The sequence below is a fragment of the Rattus norvegicus genome, chromosome X, assembly GCF_021556685.1.
Source record: "Rattus norvegicus strain SHRSP/BbbUtx chromosome X, alternate assembly SHRSP_T2T, whole genome shotgun sequence".
NCBI classification, from domain to species: domain Eukaryota; kingdom Metazoa; phylum Chordata; class Mammalia; order Rodentia; family Muridae; genus Rattus; species Rattus norvegicus.
Genome location: NC_141554.1, coordinates 43,083,378 through 43,106,098, shown reverse-complemented (window position 1 = coordinate 43,106,098; position 22,721 = coordinate 43,083,378). Strand labels below are relative to the sequence as shown.

Sequence of the window (22,721 nt, the reverse complement as noted above, 5' to 3'; positions counted from 1 at the left end):
AAATAAACAAACAAACAAACAAACAAACAAACTGAAATCTCATGTAGTGGAATGGGTCCTATGGCCCTATGGCATCTGCACATATGGCACTGGCTCATGTGGTGACCACCAGAAGAACTAGCCATGCATGGCCCCTGGAGCTGCAGGGATGTTTTTGTGAAGACAGTGTGAACACGTGTGTGCATGTAGTGTGTGTGTGTGTGTGTGTGTGTGTGTGTGTGTGTGTGTGTGCCAGGTCTGAGAAAATTTAAGTGTATGTGTGCACAGGTGTGTGGAAACTTGTTTAAACTGAGTGTGCCAAGAGGGCTATCAACTCTAAGAAGAAACGCGCAGGGTTTGGTGCCTGCGGACGCTAGGAGTGCTAAGCGGTAAGGACTTGTGGAGTGAACACGGCGCGCGCACGTTCCCAGCACTTCGTGCGCATTTCCCACCAGCCCGAGAGTCTCGCGGGCTGGGGGAGAAGCGGTGAGCACAGAGCACGTGCAGTTCCCTTTGCGCGCCCACGCGCCCGCGCACCCGCTGGCGGCTGAGGAGTGACGCACCGGCGAGTGCGGGAGGGTCCGTGCAGCGAGCCCAGGCAGGGTGAGGACAGCGCACAAGGTGGGAGGCCGCGTGCGCATGCGGACACGCGCGGAGCCGGTGCGACACAGCGGGCCGGACAGTGCGCCTGTGCAGCCCGCTCATCCCGATGGAGCGCAGCGGTGGGAACGGCGCCGGAGCCAGAGCCGGAGCCCCCTCTGAGGGGGCTGCGAAGGGCTCTTCGCTGCTGTCTGCGAAGTCCACGGAAGGGGCCACGGGGCGATTCTCGCAGTCCACCCCCCGGCCTACAGGTAAGGCCCTGGGAGCGCCTGGGAAGGCCGCGCAGAGGACCCCCGGGAGGAGGGGGGCGGGGCGGCCAACAGCTCTTGGCCGGGCGCCCTTTCTCGGGCCTAGGTCAACCTGCCACGGCGGCCTCAGGCTGCGTCCCTCTTTCGGCAGGTGGCACGGACCCCTCCGGCTTGGCGTGGGTGCGTGGGCGAGTTTGTGGGGGGTGGCTGGAAAGCGAGGAGAGGGTATCCTTTTTCACGGCTGTCCCTGAGGTAGGGCTTGGCACCCGAGGGGGCATCCAGGATGCGGACCCAGTGGGTGCCGCGGCGGGGGCGGGGGTGGGGGTGGGAGGCGCTGAGGTGTTCGGACTCCAGGGATTGAGACTGGCTCGCTAACTCCCACCCTCCATCCTGACTAACGTACGCCAGCCAGGAATCCACAGCCAACCACCAAGGTGGCCCAGCTTTACGGTTTCCTGGCCTTTTGGGGTTGGGGGAAAAAATGTCGCATCGCCCAGGGGCAGCGATAAGGGAGCCATGGCTGCTGCGACGACAACCCCCCTCCCCCACTAAGTCGCCTAGGTAGTGGTTTCGCTACTAGGGCGTCTGGCCCCTCCGCGGCCCTTCTGTTACATGACAGCGTGGCGTTTGAGTGTCCTAGCCCACGGGACTGCAGCTGAGCGCTGTAGCCAGGGGTGTAGGCATGAGGGTCCCCATCCCTTCTGCTCAAGGGGAAGAAGGTGATAAGCTCTGCTTCTTCTGGTTCTGGTGCTAACCTTCTGTGTACTTGCAGGTGGTGCGGAGGTATACGCAGTGAGGAAAAGGATTTTCTGATTTTCCTGGCGACATTTTTTAAAATGTTGATAATGAAAGCTAATTTTATTTTTTATCTTTTATTGCAGCTTAACATTCGAACGGGGAAAAAAGCCCCCTCACAATGTGTAGGATTTGGGAATTATCACATCGTGTAGAGTATTTCATATAAGGTGGTGGAGGGGGGAGAGGAGGAAGGACATCAAATGAAGAGGCGTTGGGGTTGCTTATTTGTTTCTTTGTTTTGAGACAGAATCTTGCTCTTTATTTTATATTGGTTTGGATTCCAGTGAGCCTTTCAAGTCACTATGACCAGCTTGCAGATGTTCCCTTAGTCACTTGAACAATTCTTTTTGTTGGGATAGAGGGGACAATCTTATTAGTTTGTCTGTTGCATCATTCATAGAAGCGAAAGGAAGGCTAAATTTATTTCAAGTGTGTGTTGTTGTACCTTTTATTAGATGCACAACTTAGTAAAAACATTACAGAGTAGTGATAATACCTACCGTTTAAATCTCTATGTACATTTTCACTCTTTTTGCTTGAGAAACTCTGGCCATATCTGATATGAACCCAGAACCCACACATCAGAGTCTCTGGTAAAGGGGATCCCATGCAGTAAAACCTTAGAAAGGTGATGTTGTTTGAGTTTACATTTTGGTTTGGTGGGGATTTGAAATAATAGGTTATTTAGATGTGTCTTGTGGTAGAGAAATGGCTGTATGGTTGGATGTCCAGTTTATCTGGGATTTTAATTTACTTGAAGGGACTTAAGGGGGCAGTGCTTTTTCCTATTGCTCAATTGCAGTGTGGACACTAGTTTTACTTTGGAATTCCTAAAATAATTCTAGGTTTTAGCTATATAGCCTGTTATAACCATTTAGAGGTCATTCTTAATAGTTATGTGAAAGCGAACAGATAGAATTTTTGAAACTTTATTTCAACAGGGGCAGGAGGGATACAGGTTTATGTGGTGCTATGTAACCAATATTGGGCGTGAATTCATGTTCCTGTTGTGCATCACCAACATTTGGGACTGGTTTGATTTTCGTGTGTGTGTGTGTGTGTGTGTGTGTGTGTGTGTGTGTGTGTGTGTACTTGTGAGTTAAGGTCCCAGTGGATGTGTGTGGGTGTGATTGTGGAGTCCACAGGTTTAATTTAGGTCTCATTTCTCAGGCACTTTCCATATATTTTTGAAACTAAGTCTCTTAACTGGCCTAGAACGCATGGTTTTAAAGGTCAGGCTGGCTTGTCAGGGAGCCCCAAGGACCCACATTTTTTCACTCTCTCCAGTGCTAGAATTTTTTATGGCTTCTGGGATTGAGCTAATGTCCCCATGCTTGCATGGCAAGTACTTTACTCAATGAGCTTTCTTCACAGTCCCATGTTCAGTGTTTTAAAGATTTATTTGTTCATGTATTGTATGTATATGAGTGCTCTGTCTTCACGAACACCAGAGGCAGGCATCAGATCCCATTATAAATGGTTGTCAGCCACCATTGGCTTGCTGGGAATTGAACTTGGGACCTCTGGAGCTCTCTTCAGTCCAGAAACTTTTTATTTTTTGGAGTTTCAAGATAAGAGTTTCACTGTGTAGTCCTGGCTGTCCTGGAACTTACTCTATAGACCAGGCTAGCCTTGAGCTCAGATCTTTCTGCCTCTGTCTCTCATATGCCTGGATTAAAGGCATGCACCACTACCATGTGGTCCCAGTTTAATCTTTAACTTGTAATTTTTTAGTTAGTGTGTATCATTGTACTTTGTTCATATTCTCCATTACTTTCCCTTGTCATCCTCCCTTCTTACTGGTCACCTTCCCAAGTATCGCAACTCGGTTTTCATGTCATTTACACAGGTAGTTTTGAATGTAGGTTCTACATATGAGGGAAAACTTGATACTCTTCTTCCCCCTAAGAAGGGTTCTTCACTTCTTTTTAACCCTTTCTCCCATCCCCCCTCCCCTTCCCTTTACTTTATCTATAGCCCAACTAACTGTGTAACCTAGGCTGGCCTTGAATTGGAGTGATAACTAACTGTGTAACCTAGGCTGGCCTTGAATTGGAGTGATGATAACTAACTGTGTAACCTAGGCTGGCCTTGAATTGGAGTGATGATAACTAACTGTGTAACCTAGGCTGGCCTTGAATTGGAGTGATAACTAACTGTAACCTAGGCTGGCCTTGAATTGGAGTGATAACTAACAGTGTAACCTAGGCTGGCCTTGAATTGGAGTGATAACTAACTGTGTAACCGAGGCTGGCCTTGAATTGGAGTGATAACTAACAGTGTAACCTAGGCTGGCCTTGAATTGGAGTGATAACTAACTGTGTAACCTAGGCTGGCCTTGAATTGGAGTGATGATAACTAACTGTGTAACCTAGGCTGGCCTTGAATTGGAGTGATGATAACTAACTGTGTAACCTAGGCTGGCCTTGAATTGGAGTGATAACTAACTGTGTAACCTAGGCTGGCCTTGAATTGGAGTGATAACTAACAGTGTAACCTAGGCTGGCCTTGAATTGGAGTGATAACTAACTGTGTAACCGAGGCTGGCCTTGAATTGGAGTGATGATAACTAACTGTGTAACCTAGGCTGGCCTTGAATTGGAGTGATGATAACTAACTGTGTAACCTAGGCTGGCCTTGAATTGGAGTGATGATAACTAACTGTGTAACCTAGGCTGGCCTTGAATTGGAGTGATAACTAACAGTGTAACCTAGGCTGGCCTTGAATTGGAGTGATAACTAACTGTGTAACCGAGGCTGGCCTTGAATTGGAGTGATAACTAACAGTGTAACCTAGGCTGGCCTTGAATTGGAGTGATGATAACTAACTGTGTAACCTAGGCTGGCCTTGAATTGGAGTGATGATAACTGTGTAACCTAGGCTGGCCTTGAATTGGAGTGATAACTAACTGTGTAACCTAGGCTGGCCTTGAATTGGAGTGATAACTAACAGTGTAACCTAGGCTGGCCTTGAATTGGAGTGATAACTAACAGTGTAACCTAGGCTGGCCTTGAATTGGAGTGATAACTAACTGTGTAACCTAGGCTGGCCTTGAATTGGAGTGATAACTAACAGTGTAACCTAGGCTGGCCTTGAATTGGAGTGATGATAACTAACTGTGTAACCTAGGCTGGCCTTGAATTGGAGTGATGATAACTAACTGTGTAACCTAGGCTGGCCTTGAATTGGAGTGATAACTAACAGTGTAACCTAGGCTGGCCTTGAATTGGAGTGATAACTAACTGTGTAACCGAGGCTGGCCTTGAATTGGAGTGATAACTAACAGTGTAACCTAGGCTGGCCTTGAATTGGAGTGATGATAACTAACTGTGTAACCTAGGCTGGCCTTGAATTGGAGTGATGATAACTGTGTAACCTAGGCTGGCCTTGAATTGGAGTGATAACTAACTGTGTAACCTAGGCTGGCCTTGAATTGGAGTGATAACTAACAGTGTAACCTAGGCTGGCCTTGAATTGGAGTGATAACTAACAGTGTAACCTAGGCTGGCCTTGAATTGGAGTGATAACTAACTGTGTAACCTAGGCTGGCCTTGAATTGGAGTGATAACTAACAGTGTAACCTAGGCTGGCCTTGAATTGGAGTGATAACTACTGCTTTAGTTCTCTCAGTGTTGGGATCACAGGCATGAGTACTTCACACAGCTTTCTGAATGGGGGGCTCTTAATTATACTTATTGTAGAACCATTTAATGAATGGCTCTGATACTGAAATTAGTTTTAAAGATGAGGATATAGCTCAGTGGGTAGAGTGCCACCTCGTGTGCTGAAGATTACCTATGTTAGAAAAAATAGAATTGTTAGTTGTTGCTCTATTCACAATAGCTAGGATATGGAACCTTCTTAGACATTCATGAATAGATTAATGGAGCTAGGTATGGTAAAGACATTAATCCTAGTCCTTAGGAGGTAGAGGCAAGAGGCAAGGAAAATCTGGACTATAAGAGACCACCCTTCCTTAAGAATGAACAAAACAAGAACATAAACTTTCAGCGAATACTCTTGCAGAGGCCTGAAGTTCCACTTGAGTGCTACACAATTGCTTTGAACTACATCTCCAGGAGATCCGACACCCTCTTCTGGCCTCATTGAGTACTACACTTGTGCACAAATCCCTGCATATACACAGGCTTTAAAATGAAAATAAAATATTTTAGGCTACCATTACACCAAAACTATGAAAATGCCAAATTACTTTGTATGCTAATTAGAAAAATTACTATTTAATGTTACCAAAAAGTTATTTTTATTATACTTAAAAATAATATACATGTGAATTAAATATATCAAGGTTGTTGTTATAAAATTAGAACATTCAGTGTAGATTGCAAGTGATTTCAGTGTAGATTGCAAGTGATACCAGCCTTTGTACTTTTGAGACTAATGAGTCCGTGTATTTAATCCTCACACCAGTCTTTTTGTTTCTTTTTTGAGGCAGTGTCTCATATAACACTGGATGGCCTCATACTTTCTATATAGGGGAGAGTATCTTTGAACTTCTGATTTTCCTGCCTTCGCATGCCAAGTTATGGGATTATAGAAATATGCCATCACACCTAGGCCATGTGTTCTGGAGATCAAATCTGGGGATTCATGCACGCCAGCCAAGCATTCTACCAACTGAGCCATATCTCTGCCCCTCAGAAAAGTCTTAATATCTTTTGGTAGTTAGGATCAAATCCAAGACTTTATCATATATGCCCATGTTCATTACCAATTCATATTCTCCACCTCAGATAAATCTTAATAACTCTTTGAGTTATGGGGACTACAAAGGCAGAAAGGTCTGAGATATTTGAACTTAGAAAATATAATGTCATATTGGCATATTTGGGAGATATGAGTGGTTAAGTGGTTTTCCTGAGGTGTAGAACATAACAAGGAAATACCCTTGGGTGTTTTCCCAGCAACAAGTTTTTCAACTATAGAAGTCCTATACTTGTTTTATGTACCCACCAGTGATCTCTTCTTTTAGACATTCACTTCTGAGAAGGAAATTACCCATTATGCTGTTCTCCTCAGAGCTTGTGAGGTATACTCAGTGTAACAGGTGAGGAGCACATGCCTGTTATTTCAATCTGCTTAAAGACCGTTAATGAGCACATCACCATCTGCTACTCACTGTCATATTAGGGTACACTGGTGTCCCATAGGTCCTGTGTTCCTCTCAGCCTAAAGTGCCTCCTTCTCCCTTTTCTCTTTAGATTTGTGTGTGCTCAAACACAAATGTGGGCACAGGTGGATGGGTGCACTTGTATGTATGTCCAGATACTAGAAGAAACATTGGGTATCATTTTCTGTCCACTTATTCCTTTGAATCAGGGTCCTTCCCTGAACCTGGGCTTGTATTTGTTTTTTCAGCAAGGGTGGAAGTCAACAAGCCCCTAGTTTTCCTGTCTCTGACCCTTTAGACCTGGGACTACAGGTGTACATGGATTGTTACATGGATGCTGGGATCTAAACTTTGCTCCTCATGTTGCATAGTAATCACTCTTAATCACTGAACCCTCGGTCCATCTCTGAATTTCCTCCTGTCTGTGCTTGAAGTAATTCTGCCAGTGTTATAGCAACTTTCACCATCCTCTAAGTCAGTATTGACTCAGTATCCATGATTGTCAACAAGCCTGAATAGATTGAGGTCCAGACCATTTGGGGATAAATGGTAGATCTCTCCTTATTTGTCATCCCAAATAAATTATTTGACATCAATAAACTTCAGTTTTCCACCTTTTTTCATTTGACAGTAAGGAATAGAATCTTACATTGTAAGCCCAGGCTGGCCTGGAACTTGAAGCATTTCTCCTGCCTCAGTTCCCCAAATGCTAAGATTACAACATGAGTAACCATGACTATCTTACCTTTCTTACCTTTTTTGTTGCTTTTGTTTTCAGACAAAGTCTCTCTTTTGTAGCCCGGGCTGGCCTTTAGTAGCCTAAGATGGACTTGAGTTCATGATCTTCTTGCCTTCTTATCACAAGTAGATTACAGGCGTATGTCACCATGCCTGCTTGGCTTTCGACTTTTTGTTTTGGAGACTATTTCTCATTCTGCAGCCCAAACTGACCTTGAACCTGTGACAATCATCCTGTCTTAGCCTTTGAGTACTGTGATTACAGACATATGCCATCACCCCTAGTTTATTATTTCAAAATTTAAAAATGTTATATATGGGAGTTTTTCCTGTGTGCATATTTGTCTGTCACATTCATACCTGGTACTTTTAGAGGCCAGAAGAGGGAGTTGAATCCTCTACAGCTGGAGTTGCAGATAGTTGTGAACTGCCATCACGTGGGTATTGGGACATGGACCCTAGTCTTAGGGAAGAGCAGCAAGTGCTCTTAACTACAGCTTTTCTTATCTTCCTTTAAAATAGACTTATAGGCAAACATGCGTGGCAGAGCACTATGTTCAGGATGGTGCAGTTACTCTCTGTCTAGAAAGTCCTTGAAGTGGTTAGCCATTATTAATTGTACGCATCTTCCTGCTAGGTCATTAACCTAAGAACAATTCTTGGGTCCACTTTTAGGTGGGTCTTTCAGTGCCACCTAGTGCAGAAGGTGGCTGGATGACTATCCTACCCTTCTTTGGGGTGTGTATGCACAGCAGGTCTGTAACTATTGTTTGCCAGTTGTTTTATACAATAATCTACACTACGGTGAGTGCTCAGTGATTATGTGTTAGAGTATAGGCGTGATAGAGAAACTTAAAATAATGGAACTACAAGTCATGTGGTCTGATGTCTGTTGAGGTTTTCCTGTGCTCCTCAGGTAATTGTCTAATAGAATTAAATTATTTGCTCATTCTTAGTAAGTATTCTGAAATAAAAGAGTTTATAGATCCATTACTGATGCTAACCAAGAAGAAAAGGAGTAGCTCTGCACAAGTTCCCTTAAGCAATAAGCAGCACGACATAGGCAGTTGGGAAAGCTTCTGAAGATCTAAAAGACAGAGTAGAGCTGGAGAGACAGTAGAGCTGGCTCAGCAGTTAGGAGTACTTGTTGCCCTCACAGAGGACCATAGTTCAGTTCCCAGAACCCATATCAGGTGGTTCACAACTTCCTGTAAGTTCAGCTGCAAGGAATCCAGTGCCCTTTTCTAATCTGAGGTGTGTACATACACACATAAACACACATGCAAAGAAGGGTACTTCGTAAAGAAAATTTGGGAAAGGTGCAAGCATTGAGTCTACGTTAATTGTTGCCATGAAAAGAATTGCCTCTTTATTGACTGAGACTGTAAGGAAGACTGCTATAGTGTATTATATTATAGTATATTATTTTGTTAATGTTTTAACATGCATTTAATAATGTAATTTTTTTCAGACAGAGTCTTGGACTTACTATTTAGCTGAAGCTGGCCTCTAACCATGATTCTCCTGCTTCTACCACTCAAGTACTGGGATTATGGTTTGTACCATCATGTATGGCTATAAGATTTTTTTTGGACTACTCCATCTTTCCTCTTTGATATTCATGGTTCCTTTTGTAATTACATTTAGGCTATCTCAGAACTTTAAGCTCCTCCCCCTTTTAATAGAGAGAAAATTGCTATAGGCAAGTCAGTGTTTCTTGATGTCTTCCATCCCCATCTCTGAAGTAGAAGACTGGGCAGGGCAGGGGGCTGCAAACAGGAAGGTCAGTAAATTCCTTAGGGAGTCAAATGGGGTGGGATTGGGTATTATGGGCTGAAAAGTACCCCCAGATCAGTTATTCATTTGTTTTCTTTTTAAGAGTTTCTCGATTTTTTTAAAAATTACATTATTTTCAATTATGTGTCTGTGTATGTAGGCATGTACATGTGAGTACTGGTGCCTATGGAAGCCAGAGGCATCAGATACCCCTGGAATTGGAGATACAGGTGTTTTCAAGCCACCTGATGTCGATACTAGGAATAGAACTCAGGTCCTTCCTTTGCTAGAGCAACATGGTCTCAAACTTCTGAGTTATCTCTCTAGACACAGTTCATCCTCTTTCAAAGTTGCATTTATCTGTTTGTATTCATAATGTTGAGCATTGACCCAGGGCCTTGTCTGTGTAGGCAAGCACTACACTTTCCAGGCTTCAAAGTTGCTTAAAACTCATGGTGGCCCACACCTTTAATTCTAGCACTCAAGAGGCAGAGGCAAAGTTACTTAAGACTATTTTTGGTAAGACAGACTTTGAAAGACAGTTACCTCCCACATATAAGAGAAAACTTGAGGTCATTGCTGATTTTTGAAACTTACTCTGACCCTCCCTCTAATCTTTTGTGAAAAGAATTATGCCAGAAAAAGAAATAGATGATTAAAGGTGACTGGGTATTGTGGGCTGGTGAAGAGAAAGATTGAGTACTGTCTTGTTTGCATCCGAGGTGGCCGCCATCTTGCAATGTGAGGTCTGTTGTCTTATTATCTGAGTCTATGCCTGATATGGTCTCTGAATCCCTCCACATCTGCCTCTTAGGTCAGTCTGATAGGATTTTCTGGTGGGAAGCATTTTTTTTTCTTTTTGCCTAGAAGCATGTCCCTGTCTTAAAAGCCTTGTGATCAGTGAAATTCAGACTGTGATTGAGGCTAAAGAAAATGAGTTTATGAGTGAAGAAACTAAACTAAACTAAAGTCACCTCAGCAGCCACAGAATTTGTTTTCTTTTGTTGTTGTTTTCTTGCCCCTGCTTCCACAGATAGATGATTGATTCTTCATGCTCCTTTTCAAAAGACCTGCGGCTACCCACTTCTATAGAGATCTTAAAATATAGCACACATCTTAAAACATAGATAGCCACATCTTACAAGGACACTTCTCTTTCTTCCTTCAAAAACAAAACAAAACTGTGTCTTATGTAGCCCAGACAGGCCTTGAAAGAACTTGCTGTCTTTCAAGTTCTGAGGATGACCATGAACTCCTGAACCTCCCATGTAAGTCCTGGTATTACAAATATGCGCTGTCATTGCTGGCTTCTTATAAAGACTTTTTGAGCTTTTTCCGTTGTACAGAGATGTTTTTTCTCAATGATGATGAGGATCTCATTGTTTAGAATTATAGCAAAAATACTATTAAAATGCTGAGAGGAAGAAATTTCAGTTTAACAGAATTTCCTGGTATGCTAGGAATTAATCCGTATCCTTTTCCTGTGAGCTTTACTGTTGTTGTTGGGGAATCTTTGAAGACAACCTTAATTGGCCTTTTAGCCTCAGAAAGCTGAATTCGGTCTTAGAAAGCTGAATTCAGTGTGACTGGGCATTGAGGCCCCCCATATGCCTCTGAGTCATCACTGCAAGGATCACAGCAAATTCTCTGATACTAGTGTATCTCAAACTGACTTCTGTGAAGAGCACCAGGTTTGGCTTTATTTCTAATTTACAATATATTATAGACTGCTTTCTTAGTAGAAAACAGTAAAAGAAGAGGTGCTAGGAAAAGACATGGAAAATAGAAGTTCCATACTTTAAATATTAAATACAAAGATATCTGTGGATGTGAACTTACTGTAAAAATGCTGCAAATACTTTGGAATATGTAGTTTCAAGTTACTTTTTAAAATTTTTTTGAGACAGGATTTCTCTGTATATTAGAGCCTTTGCTGTCTTAGAACTTGCTTTGTAGACCAGACTGACCTCGAACTTATATAGAGATCTGCCTGCCTCTGCATCTCTTATGTTTGGGGCACATCTTCAGTTGAACAGATCAAGCTTTGAATGATGACTAGCTAATGGCAACTGTCTTGTGCACCACTGTGGATGTAGAGATCTTAGTCATAGCAAGTTCAGTCATCTAAATGGAGCCTTCTGGGTTCTAAGTGTACTATTCTATTGAGCATGTATATTGTGCTGTTGAGTAATGTTGGAGCTGTAATAGTCCCTGTTATGGGAGCCATCAGCCAGTTCTGGTGAGATTAGGACAGACGCTTCAACAACTGGGGTCTGTTCTCTTGGCTAGTCCCATTCTAGGTTCTGCTCTCCTTGTTCTATGGTCTAATAGGAGAGCATTGGCGTTAGGTAGAGAGAGTCTCACTGGAAAAGGCCAGTTAGCCAGAATTTGCTTCAGGGCCTGGAGGACAAGTCTCTGGTCTGTTCCTGGAGCACTTGGTTGGATTTCACCTTTAGACCTAAGACTTGAGTGCTGGTTTAATTAACAAGTATGGTATGCCAATTAGAGTGGTAGTAACATTAGATTAACTTCTTAGCTCTGTTATTCTGTCCCTATCCTTTTTTTTCTCATCCACTTTCCATGTTTACTGTTGTATTTTACAATAAGCAACTTTAATCTCTTCTGATAGGGGCTATATACATGAGTATCTGAAATATTCATCTATATCAGGAAATCCCCTTAGAGCAAGACACTTTCTCTTGGTACCCAAAGCCCCATATTGAGTAGTACTAACCATCCTTACTTCAAAACAACATGTTAATGTGTGTCATTAACTTGCAATAGCCATCAGAATTTTAAACTAGGTAAAATAGAATACTCTTGCTGTGCTTATTTTTAAAACAATCTGTCCCCTAATAGGATTCCTTTATTCCTTTTACTTCAGAACCTAGGTATGTGTTTTCAGTATCCCACTGACTGGAGAGGGAAATAGCATTGTGTATAGAGGTAATAGCTTCTTCAGTGGTTTTGCTTTGTTTTTTACATTATTAATCTAACTGATTTTTAAAAGATTTATTTATTTATTTTATATATATGAGTACACTGTCACTGTCTTCAGACACACCAGAAGAGGACATTCGATCCCATTACAGATGGTTGTGAGCCACCATGTGGTTGGTGGGAATTGAACTCAGGACCTCTGGAAGAGCAGTCAGTGCTCTTAACCACTGAGCCATCTCTCCAGTCCTTATTAATCTAATCATATGTGTTTAGTTTGTTTGACCACCAATCAGGGGTGGCAATTGGTTGTGAAATAATGGCAGACTTCAATAGATGCATTCTTCGCATTTGGGTAATTTTCCGCTATTGGGAGTCATTTGCTGTGAAAGAAATTTAGTAGTGTTTATTTCATTACCTAGATAATCAACATTTTAAATAGTTTTAACAGTTTTTTTTAAAGTTAATTGTAATTGTAGTTTTTCTTTTCCCTCATCACCCACTTAAATTTCCACTTCACTTGATATTTTCATTAGGCCCAAGTTTTTTTTTCCTAAAGGACAATTGCTACTTATTAATGGTCCACTGATTTTTGCATATCCATACCTAGTCTTCTGGTATGAGATTAACCATTTTTATAGAACTAAGTGAGAGAAATGGACTCCTTCACATTAATTTCTTAGTTGTCGTTTGGTTTCTTTCAGTTTTACTTGAGGTCGCTAAGTGCCTTCTGAAGAGTAGTGAATGTTCTTTGTGGTACCTAAATTTATCTTGCTTACTAAAAAGTTGAAGAATTCCTTTCTCTTTGTCAGATAAAAATGACTTCAGAATGAGTGCCCTCTTACCTGTTCAGCAGGTTAGACCTACAAGATACAGTACTTTCCGACAGAATAATATCTCAAGATGGAAATGTTCAAGTTCTAAACAGTTCCTGACTCACTTTGCCTGAATGGGATCAGACATGAAAAATGCTCCAAATCTCGTTGCTTTCAGGCCCATCCAGGTTTTCCCTGTACATGCTCTCATTTTTGCTAATTGTCGTGTTACCATTCTCAAGAATATAACTTACAGCTCCCCTTGTTCATCAACAGGTCTATAAGGTGATGACAATGATAAAACTAGTAGGTAAGACTTATTTTTTGCTCCTGATGGCTCTGGGATACCAGTAGGCTTCCCCTCTCTGAATTTCTCTAAGTTTATCAAGTTGGCATTGCTGAAGAGTAAAAACAGAAGCTAAAGTCTTAGAACAACTGGGTGGAGAAAACAGTACACTTAGAGGGTATTTCTAAATCATAAAACATTAGGATTTTGATGAGCTGCAGGAAAAACTTCTCCACAAAAGGTTGGCAAGGATAGCTGATAGGAACCTGCTAGTTCGAAGAGTCTCCAATAGGTCCGGCCTGGTTCCATGGACTTCTGCGAGGATTTGTAGGCAGTCATGCTGTTCTGCCTCCTCTGGTAGAGGAAGCAAGGTGGCAGGATTGAGAGCGACTATGGGCCCAAACTGAACCCGCTCTGCATCCAGTAACAAGGCTTGGTAGTGGGTCATGTGGGAATTAGAGAGCCAGCGGTCCGGGGGCTGCTTTATCAAGGCCTCCACTGCGTGGGGTGCTAGGATGGTGAGTGGCTGGCCAAGGTCAATTTTCCAGCGTCCTTGGTCATGACAGCAATAGCAGCCACCATCCTCAGGCACGGTGGCCAGCCGGAGGCCACAGGGTCCAATTTCTTAGACAGGTAGGCTACAGGGTGCTTCCAGGGTCCCAACCTTTGTGTTAGGACCCCTTTAGCATACCCCTGTTTCTCATCTATGAACAGTTCAAAAGGTTTGGTAATATCAGGGAGACCCAAAGCAGGGGAGGACAATAAGGCCTGTTTGATGTTTTCAAATGCTTTTTGTTGCTCTGGTCCCCACTGGAAGAGCACCCCCGGTTTAGTGAGGGGGTACAAAGGGGCTGCCATTTCAGCAAACCCAGGAATCCAGAGGCGGCAAAATCCCACCATCCCCAAGAACTCTCGTAGCTGTCGGCCATTCTTGGGGGCAGGGATGCTGGCCACAGTCTGTCTCCTGGCCGGGGTCAGCCATTGCTGTCCATCCCGTAGCTGGTATCCTAAATAAGTAACCTGGGTTTGGCAAATTTGAGCCTTTTTGGCAGAGGCTCGATAGCCCAATCGTCCCAAAGTCTGTAAGAGGGATTCAGTTCCCTGTTGGCATGCAGTTTCAGAAGTGGCCTCTAGGAGGAGGTCATCTACGTACTGCAGGAGTATGAGGGTGGGGTGCTGAACTCGAAAGTCAGCTAAGTCCCGATGTAAGGCCTCATCAAAGAGCGTTGAGCTGTTTTTAAACCCTTGAGGCAGTCTTGTCCAAGTTAATTGTCCTGAAAGCCCTATTTCAGGGTCTTTCCACTCAAAGGCAAATAAGGGTTGGCTTTTCGGGCTCAGCCAGAGGCAAAAGAAGGCATCCTTTAGGTCTAAAACCGTATACCAAGTATGTGTAGGGGGCAGTGTACTGAGCAAATAAATTATAAGGGTTTGGAACAGTCGGATGAATATCTTCTACCCTCTTGTTGACCTCTCTCAGATCTTGTACTGGCCTATAATCTCCAGTGCCGGGTTTCTTAACAGGCAGAAGAGGCGTATTCCAAGGCGACCGGCAGGGGACTAGGATGCCTTGATCCAGAAGCCTCGTAATGTGAGGTCTTATGCCTTGGTAAGCTTCATGTGACAGGGGGTATTGTTTTATGGAGACTGGAGTTGCAGTGGCCTTTAACTGAATAATTAAGGGGGGCTGTTGGAGCGCCAACCCCATTCCACCAGTCTCTGCCCAAGCTAGTGGGAACTTCGTGACCCAAGAGTCTATTTCTGTAGATCGTGGTTTGTCTTGCCCCAGTTCATATAGTCTATATTCGTCTTCTAATTGAAGGGTTAGAATTTGGAGAGGGGTCCCGCGAGGGCCAGTTACCCGGGCCCCTCCTTCTTCAAAATGAATTTGTGCTTTTAATTTGGTAAGCAAATCATGGCCCAACAAAGGGTATGGACAATCCGGAACATGTAAAAAAGAATGAGTCACCTTACCGGTAGCCAACTGAACCCGGCGATCTGTAGTCCATCGGTATGTCTTGCAACCAGTGGCTCCTTGCACCCAGGCCGTCCAGTCACTGAGCTGTCCATGAGCCCGGGTGAGGACTGAATGTTGGGCTCCAGTGTCTACCAGAAAGGTAACGGGCTGCCCCCCGACTTCAAGAGTTATCCTGGGCTCGGGGGGGGGGGGGGCTCCTGGCCCTGACCTCCCTAATCTTCATCTAGGGCTAAAAGGGAGTTTCGCGGTCGAGGCTTTTGGGATCCTCCAGGCTTCTTGGGGCATTCTCTGGCCCAGTGTCCTTTCTCTTTGCAATAGGCCCATTGATCTTTATCCAGCTTCAGCCCCTTTCGAGCTCCCACCCTATCTCCCTTTCTTTCCTGGCTCTGAACTACAGCGGCCAAGATCCGATTCAGCTCCTTTCTTCTTTTCCTCTCCCTCTCATCTTTCTCTCTATGTACTCTTTCTTCCTTCTCCTCCTGTGTCTCTCTCTTATTAAAAATCCTTTCTGCTTCCTTAAGCAAGTCCTGCAGCGTATAGCCCTGTAGGTTCTCCAATCTCTGTAACTTAGCCCTAATATCTGGTGCAGCCTGCCAGATGAAGGACATAGAGACACTCGTCATCTGCCCTGGGTCATCTGGATCATAGGGTGTATACATGCGATAGGCCTCTTTTAGTCTTTCTAAGAAAGCTGAGGGGGTCTCATTGGCCCCCTGTAATACCTGCTTCACCTGAGCCAAATTGGTAGGGTGCCAGGCAGCCCCTCAGAGACCCGCTAAGAGCAACTGGCGGTAAAGGTGTAGGTGTCCCCTACCGTCAACCGTATTGAAGTCCCAGTTCGGTCTTGTAAGTGGGAACGCATCATCAATGGCATCAGGCAGCTGAGTAGGACGCCCATCGTCCCCCAGGACGTGCTTCCTGGCTTCCAGGAACACTCTTTGTTTTTCTTCCGAAGTCAAGAGAGCCTGTAAAAGCTGCTGACAATCATCCCAAGTGGGCTGATGTGTGAGTAAAACAGATTCTATTAGTTCAGTAAGGGCCACTGGGTCCTTGGAAAAAGGGGGGTTGTGCTGCTTCCAGTTATAGATGTCGGCCGCAGAGAAGGGCCAATACTGGGTCTGCCCTCCCGTTCCCTGTCTAAGGGGAAAGGCCTGAGAGGTTGAATCCGGCGCTGCTTCTCGCTTATGGCGCAGTCTCCCTGCTATTGGAGAAAATGCTGCCTCGGACTGTGGTCCAACCTCTGGGGAGGCAGGCGGTCTTGCCTCTGCCTCCTGAGTTGAGCTTGTAGAAACAGGATACGGAGGAGGTTCCTCAGATAGGAAATCTATAAGAGGAGAGTTAGAATCTTCCGGAAGCACCGGCTTGGGTTTAAATGTGGTAGTCTTGAGAGATTCCTCCTTAGTAAGGACAGGATAGAGAGAGGTAGGGGTTGAAGGAGGAACAAGTGGGGCTGAGGGAGTAGGGGGCCTTCTCAGGTCCTCAAAGGGTTGTACCCAAGAAGGGGGATCAAAGGCAAGACTTTCCCAGGTGATAATATAGGGCACCTGGTCAGGATGTCTATGAAGTCCCTTATGGAAGATCTGATCCTTGACCTGTAAAATAACAGTTTTATTAAAGGTACCGGCCACCGGCCATCCGGCTCTGAAAGTGGGCCACTCAGATGTGCAGAGGGTCTGCCACTTCCCCTTCTTGATTTCGACCGATTGATCTTTAGCTCGGTCTTTGACGTCCTTCCAGTGGTCAAGAGTAAGACTCAGAGGTGTTATTAAAGACTGTCCCATGTTAGTTCCAAAGAAAACTAATGTACAAACAAGACAAACACACCCAACAATCAAACAAGCAACAGTCAAACGCGTTGCACGGCTTCGGCGCAAAACTGAAAGTAAAAAATCGGAGGGGTGCACCGAGGGTCCGGATCCCTCAACCAAAACCCCGTATCCCTCTGATACGGGCGGAGCCCCGATAAATCGGGCTTCAAACACCCTTGGAATGTCTTCCAGGGCGGCGGGGGAGAAGTCCGAACTTGTCAGCTCCTTCTCTGGCCCGCTCAAACACTACCAGCCTAGACTCAGATCCAGTAACCAAGCAGTTATGAAGCAAGCCACACGACAAGATGAGACAGAACACAACGAATGCTGGCCAGCTTACCTCCCAGTGGGTGGTCAGTGGTCCTTGGGTAGAGAATCTCCTATCCCGGACGAGCCCCCAAATGAAAGATCCTCAGAGAGGATCTTCCCTCAGGAGGGAGACCCTCGAACCCAATGACCAGTCCGAATCCACAGGCTGCAGTCTGCAAGAGGATTTTTATTGATCAAGAAGCACAGGTATCTGTGGGCGCCCGAGTCAATTCGGAAGACTGGCGCGCCTAGCAGAACCAGGGATGGGCTTTTTATAGGGTTCTGGGAAGCAGAAGCAAACATACAGAAGCAGATGCATGGTTACAGGGGTCAGCCCGGGGACAAGTTCTCTAGCTGTCTTCCTGGAACATAGTGGCTGACTCGGCCTCCCACCTGGGTGTGGGTCCTCTCCCGCCTCTCCCGGGGCTTTCCACATTCCTCTTTCTCATTGTCAGGTGCTCAACCGCAATCATCCTGTCGCCAGGCTTTCCACACATATCCTGCATGGCCTGTGTACTCAGTGTTCTGACCTTTCCCTGAACCAGTCATCCTAAGTACAGCCTTGCAAAATGGCGTTACTGCTGCTAAGCTGGGGTCTTTCCGTTACTGCTGCTATGCTGGGGTCTTTCAGTGTTACCTTGCCAGGATGCCAGAGTGTTGCTTTAGCTTGGTATTATGTTGCTCTCTGTGACTGAGTGTGTGGGTGCGCTCTCTCTCTTTCTCTCTCTCTCTCTCTCTCTCTCTCTCTCTCTCTCTCTCTGTGTGTGTGTGTGTGTGTGTGTGTGTGTGTGTGTGTGTGTGTGTGTGATTTTTCTGAGTATGGTAGAGGACTTTCTTATCTCTCATAGGAAACTAATGTCTTCTACCAAAACTTGGCTATTTTATATTTGGAACAAAAGGGAGTTGGTCTTTGGGTAAAAGTATTATCTTAGGGTAAGAATTACTGTGACTGGGGGGTTGGGGATTTAGCTCAGTGGTAGAGCGCTTGCCTAGGAAGCGCAAGGCCCTGGGTTCGGTTCCCAGCTCCGAAAAAAAAGAACAAAAAAAAAAAAGAATTACTGTGACAGACCTGTGCCAGACTTACAGGTTTCTGTTTAAAGATACCCTGACAATTCCACCAACTTTAGTGATTTGAATTGCATGAGCAATTTATAGACTAATCTGAAGCAATCTAGCCATGCCAGAATAGAGGCAGGCTGTAGCCAATTGTATGTTCAGTATGTTTATCATAAGGACTTAGATAGGCTAAATGGAGCTATGGTTATGTGTTTATGATGTCTAGATGACTTCTTAGATGTTCATTGTTTGTGCTGTATCTGAGTTCTAGAGGTCAAGTAACTGCATTTATGCTGAGAGCACTATCTAGGATTTGGGGCAATGCTCTTTTCTCGCTGTTATCTCAGATCAGAGAGGCTGAGACTGGTTTCACTCTATGAGTCTGGAAAGACTCATGAAGGAATGTAGGATGAATCCTTTTAAGTAATTACCGTTTTTTAAACTCCTTTCCAGAATAGATAATAGATCTCAGCTAGACATTTGTGGTAGAGATGGGAAGTTCTTTATATTACTACAATTTCCCTTTACTCGGTATGACCTTTGTGAGTAGGCAGAAACAAGCTCTTGGCATTCTTTTTGGCAAATTTCCACAGACATCATCTCTAAACAGACCCCTATTTCAGCTACATCTTTTTGGGCTACACCTTTTCCAGTTCATTAGTTTCCTACCTCATGATTTTGAGTTTGTGCTAGTGTTTCTGTTGCTATGCTGGAACACTATGATTAAAGGCAAGTGGGGGGATTTATTTGACTTTTACTTCTACATCATAGCCCATCACTGAAGGAAGTCAGCACAGAAACTAATGCAGGAGCTGATGCAGAGGCCATGGAGGAGTGCTTCTTACTGTCTTGCTCCTCATGGCATGATTAGCCTGCTTTCTTATGGAACCCAGGAGCTCAGCTCAGGAATGGTACCACCCACAGTGGGCTGAACACTCCCACATCAATCACTAAAAGCAAATACCATCCAGACCAATCTTGTGCAGGCATTTTCTCAATGCCTCCTTTCAGCTAACTTTAGCTTGTGTCAAGTTGACATAAAACTAGCAGGAAAATTGATGCCTTGCCAATTTGACATACAAAACACATCACTGTTAAGCCATAATCTTTCCTTTCTCATTCTTTCCCAAGATTATGCATTAATATCAACAGTAAAATACAAACATTCCAAATTTTAGAAGTCCCACAGTCTTTAAAATTTCCAACACTTAAAAATCCAGCCTCTTTACAATAGCCAGTCTCTTTCAAACTCCAAAGTCTTAAAATTTAGCCTTTCAACTGTGAGAACCTATAAAATAAAGTAAATTAGATAGGTTTTCACTTAAAGAGGGAAGAACCAGGGCATAGTCACAATCTGAACAAACCAAACTCCAACAGTATAAATATCTTTTTTTTCTTTTCTTTTTTTTGGAGCTGGGGACCGAACCCAGGGCCTTGCACTTGCTAGGCAAGCGCTCTACCACTGAGCTAAATCCCCATCCCCAAGTATAAATATCTTAATGAGCAATGCCTGGAAATCACTCATTCTCCTCTGGACTCTTCCAAAGGGCTTGGATCACTTCTCTGGCTCTGCCCTCTGCAGGACACTGTCTTCTAGGCTCTCACTGTCTCCACTGTCACACTTCTCTGTCTGTGAAATGAGTTCCTTGGTCAGAAGCAATATTGTGTGGAAATCATGATGATGGATAAGGCTTTATTTAATATATCCTTGAGATTAAACTGTAAAAATATACTGCTGACCTTGTCAACTAAAAGCAAATTCTTTCTGATGGTCCTTATGGATAAGTACTTAGAAAAACATTTGCTAAGTCAATAGCTTCATACTATGTACCAGGAGATGTGTACATCGGCTGCAATTGAAGTCACTATTTGATAGAGTTTTCAGTAATCAACTGTCATTCTCCATGATCCGTGTGTTTTCTGCACTGGCCTGATAGGGAGTTAAAGGGAGAAGTGATGGGAACCACTGCCCCAAGTCCTTGGTGGTGGTACTCATCCTCCAGAAATGTGATACAATTTTTATTCACTATTTTCCTTGGCAGAGGCAACTCTAAAAGGTTCCATTTAGCCTTTTCAACCATTATAGTTCTCACACCGCAAGTCAGGGAACCAATGTCAGAATTCTGCCACTTCTAAGTGTATCTATCTCAATTACACATCCTGGGACGGGCAAAATAACCACAGGTTGAGTTCAGGGACCCAATGGACCTACTGTGAGTCGGACTTTAGCCCAAACCCCATTATTCACCTGACCTCCATAAACCCCTACTTTAACTGGAGGGCACCACAATGTTTCATGGGATCTTCCAGAATCAGCATTAATTCAGAACCATTGTCCAATAGACCCCAGAAATTCTGTTAGCTTTCCTCCAGTGTACAGTTACCCTTGTAAAAAGCCAGAGGAAGAACTGGGGAAAGGCTAACAGTAAAACTTTTGATGTTTTATCAAGCTCCTTCTCAGGGGAACCTGACCATCCCTTCAAAACTTCCCCATAAATCACTGATGTAAAAAATGCCCTGCAGTCTGATCTTATGGAGGCATTTCCTCTATTGAGGTTCCCTCCTTTCAGACAACTCTAGCTTGTGTCAAGTTGACATCAAACTAGCCAGCATCGTTTATTATTCATTCCTGTCACTTAGCCTTTCTGCCCTATTTGCACAAACTGCTCACATGTAGCTTTTTACCTTTCTTAGATAAGCATCTATGACTTAATTCCTTAATCCAATCAGGCACAGGTTTGATTAGTGATGTCCGTTTCTTGACCCTTTTTGTTTTGTATTGATTACCACTTACTTTTAATTGATTTTTAAATTTTTATAGATGTGTGTTTGCTTTTGTTTTTTGAGACAAGGAATCACTTCGTACACCAAGCTTTTCTCTGAACTAAACTTTCCTTGTACTCATGTTGAGCCTCCTGCCTCAGCCTACTGAATACTGAAATTACATATGTGTTTTGCCATATCTGGCAATCAGCCTCTCCATTTTGGGGCAATACTGGGGATTGAACTTCTGGGGCCTCTCACATGTTAGGTCAGTACTCTACCACTGAGCTACATTCACGACCCTTGGCTTGTGTTTTATTTGGCTTTGCGTTACTTTATTTTGCTTTGGGGAACTGTCATAGACCAGGTTAGCATTGAACTCATTCTGTAATCCAGGCTAGCTTTGAACTTGTGATCTTCCTGCTTTAGCCTCCTGAGTGCTGGGATTACAGATCTGCCTGCCTCTGCCTCCCAAATGCTGGGATTAAAGGCATGCCTGACACAATGAACATTTTTTGAATATTTATTTATTATGTATCATCATACAGCTTTCAAGAGGGCACTAGATCTTGATGGTTGTGAGCCACCATGTGGTTGCTGGGAATTGAACTCAGGACCTCTGGAAGAGCAGTCAGTGCTCTTAACCACTGAGCCATCTCTCCAGCCCCACAATGAACATTTTTAATGGATCATAAAGTCAGAGATAAGCAAACATTTTGTTATGGCTGGAGGAATAGAGTCAAGGTTTTGTTTTTTTCTTTTTTCTTTTTCAGAGCTGGGGACCGAACCCAGGGCCTTGCGCTTGCTAGGCAAGCGCTCTACCACTGAGCTAAATCCCCAACCCCTAGAGTCAAGGTTTTATATATATCTAAATCCCTGAAGTGTGTACAGTTGTTCCCTGTTCAGGAAGTTGAATGTCTGGTAGTATACTTCTATATATTGGAGTCTAAGTCCTAGTTCACATTGTTCTAACTAGCTTTCTCTTCTGATTTTGGGCACTATTTTTCAGCAGGTACAGAGGCAGGGAAATAAATTTTTTTTGTTCCCATACCCTGTTTGAAGCTTCACCCCACATAGATTCAGAGCTTAAGAGAAAACATCTGAGTTTCTGAAACTTTAGAAATTGTGTATGATGCTTGGCTTGTAAAGAATGCTATGGCATGCTATAGGTTTTATAAGTTAAGGAATTTAGACTCTGTACTGGCTAGTACTGCAACCAGTTCCACTAAAATTCTGTTTTCTTGGCTGGGGTGTATGTCAGTTTAGTAGAGTTCTTGCCTAGCATATGTGTTCTGAAGTCATTTCTTGGTTGGTTTAGTTGTTTTTCAAGTGCTCAGTAGCCTATGTATCCAGTGTTGTTCTAGGGTGTTGTCGTACAGCTATAGGCTACTTAACAAAGAGGAAAACAGATGTGAATCACACTACAGTGGACTTGGTCTTTCTTCCAAACACTAAGTTGAATGTATAGACAATAAATCATAAAATACTTGGATCTCCTTAT

General features: G+C 43.9%; 1 protein-coding gene across 6 annotated transcripts in view; it reads left to right on the top strand.

Annotated features, from left to right (window-relative positions):
* Positions 1-464: 464 nt before the first annotated feature.
* Map7d2 (MAP7 domain containing 2) overlaps positions 465-22,721 on the top strand; it is a 114,691-nt gene continuing 92,434 nt past the window's right edge. For 5 of the 6 annotated variants that reach the window (XM_087600187.1, XM_087600186.1, XM_087600185.1 and 2 more), the window contains exon 1: positions 661-830. In XM_087600187.1, coding sequence (XP_087456313.1) covers positions 689-830 — 142 coding nt within the window. In that variant the 5' untranslated portion in view covers positions 661-688. 6 annotated transcript variants of the gene reach the window in all.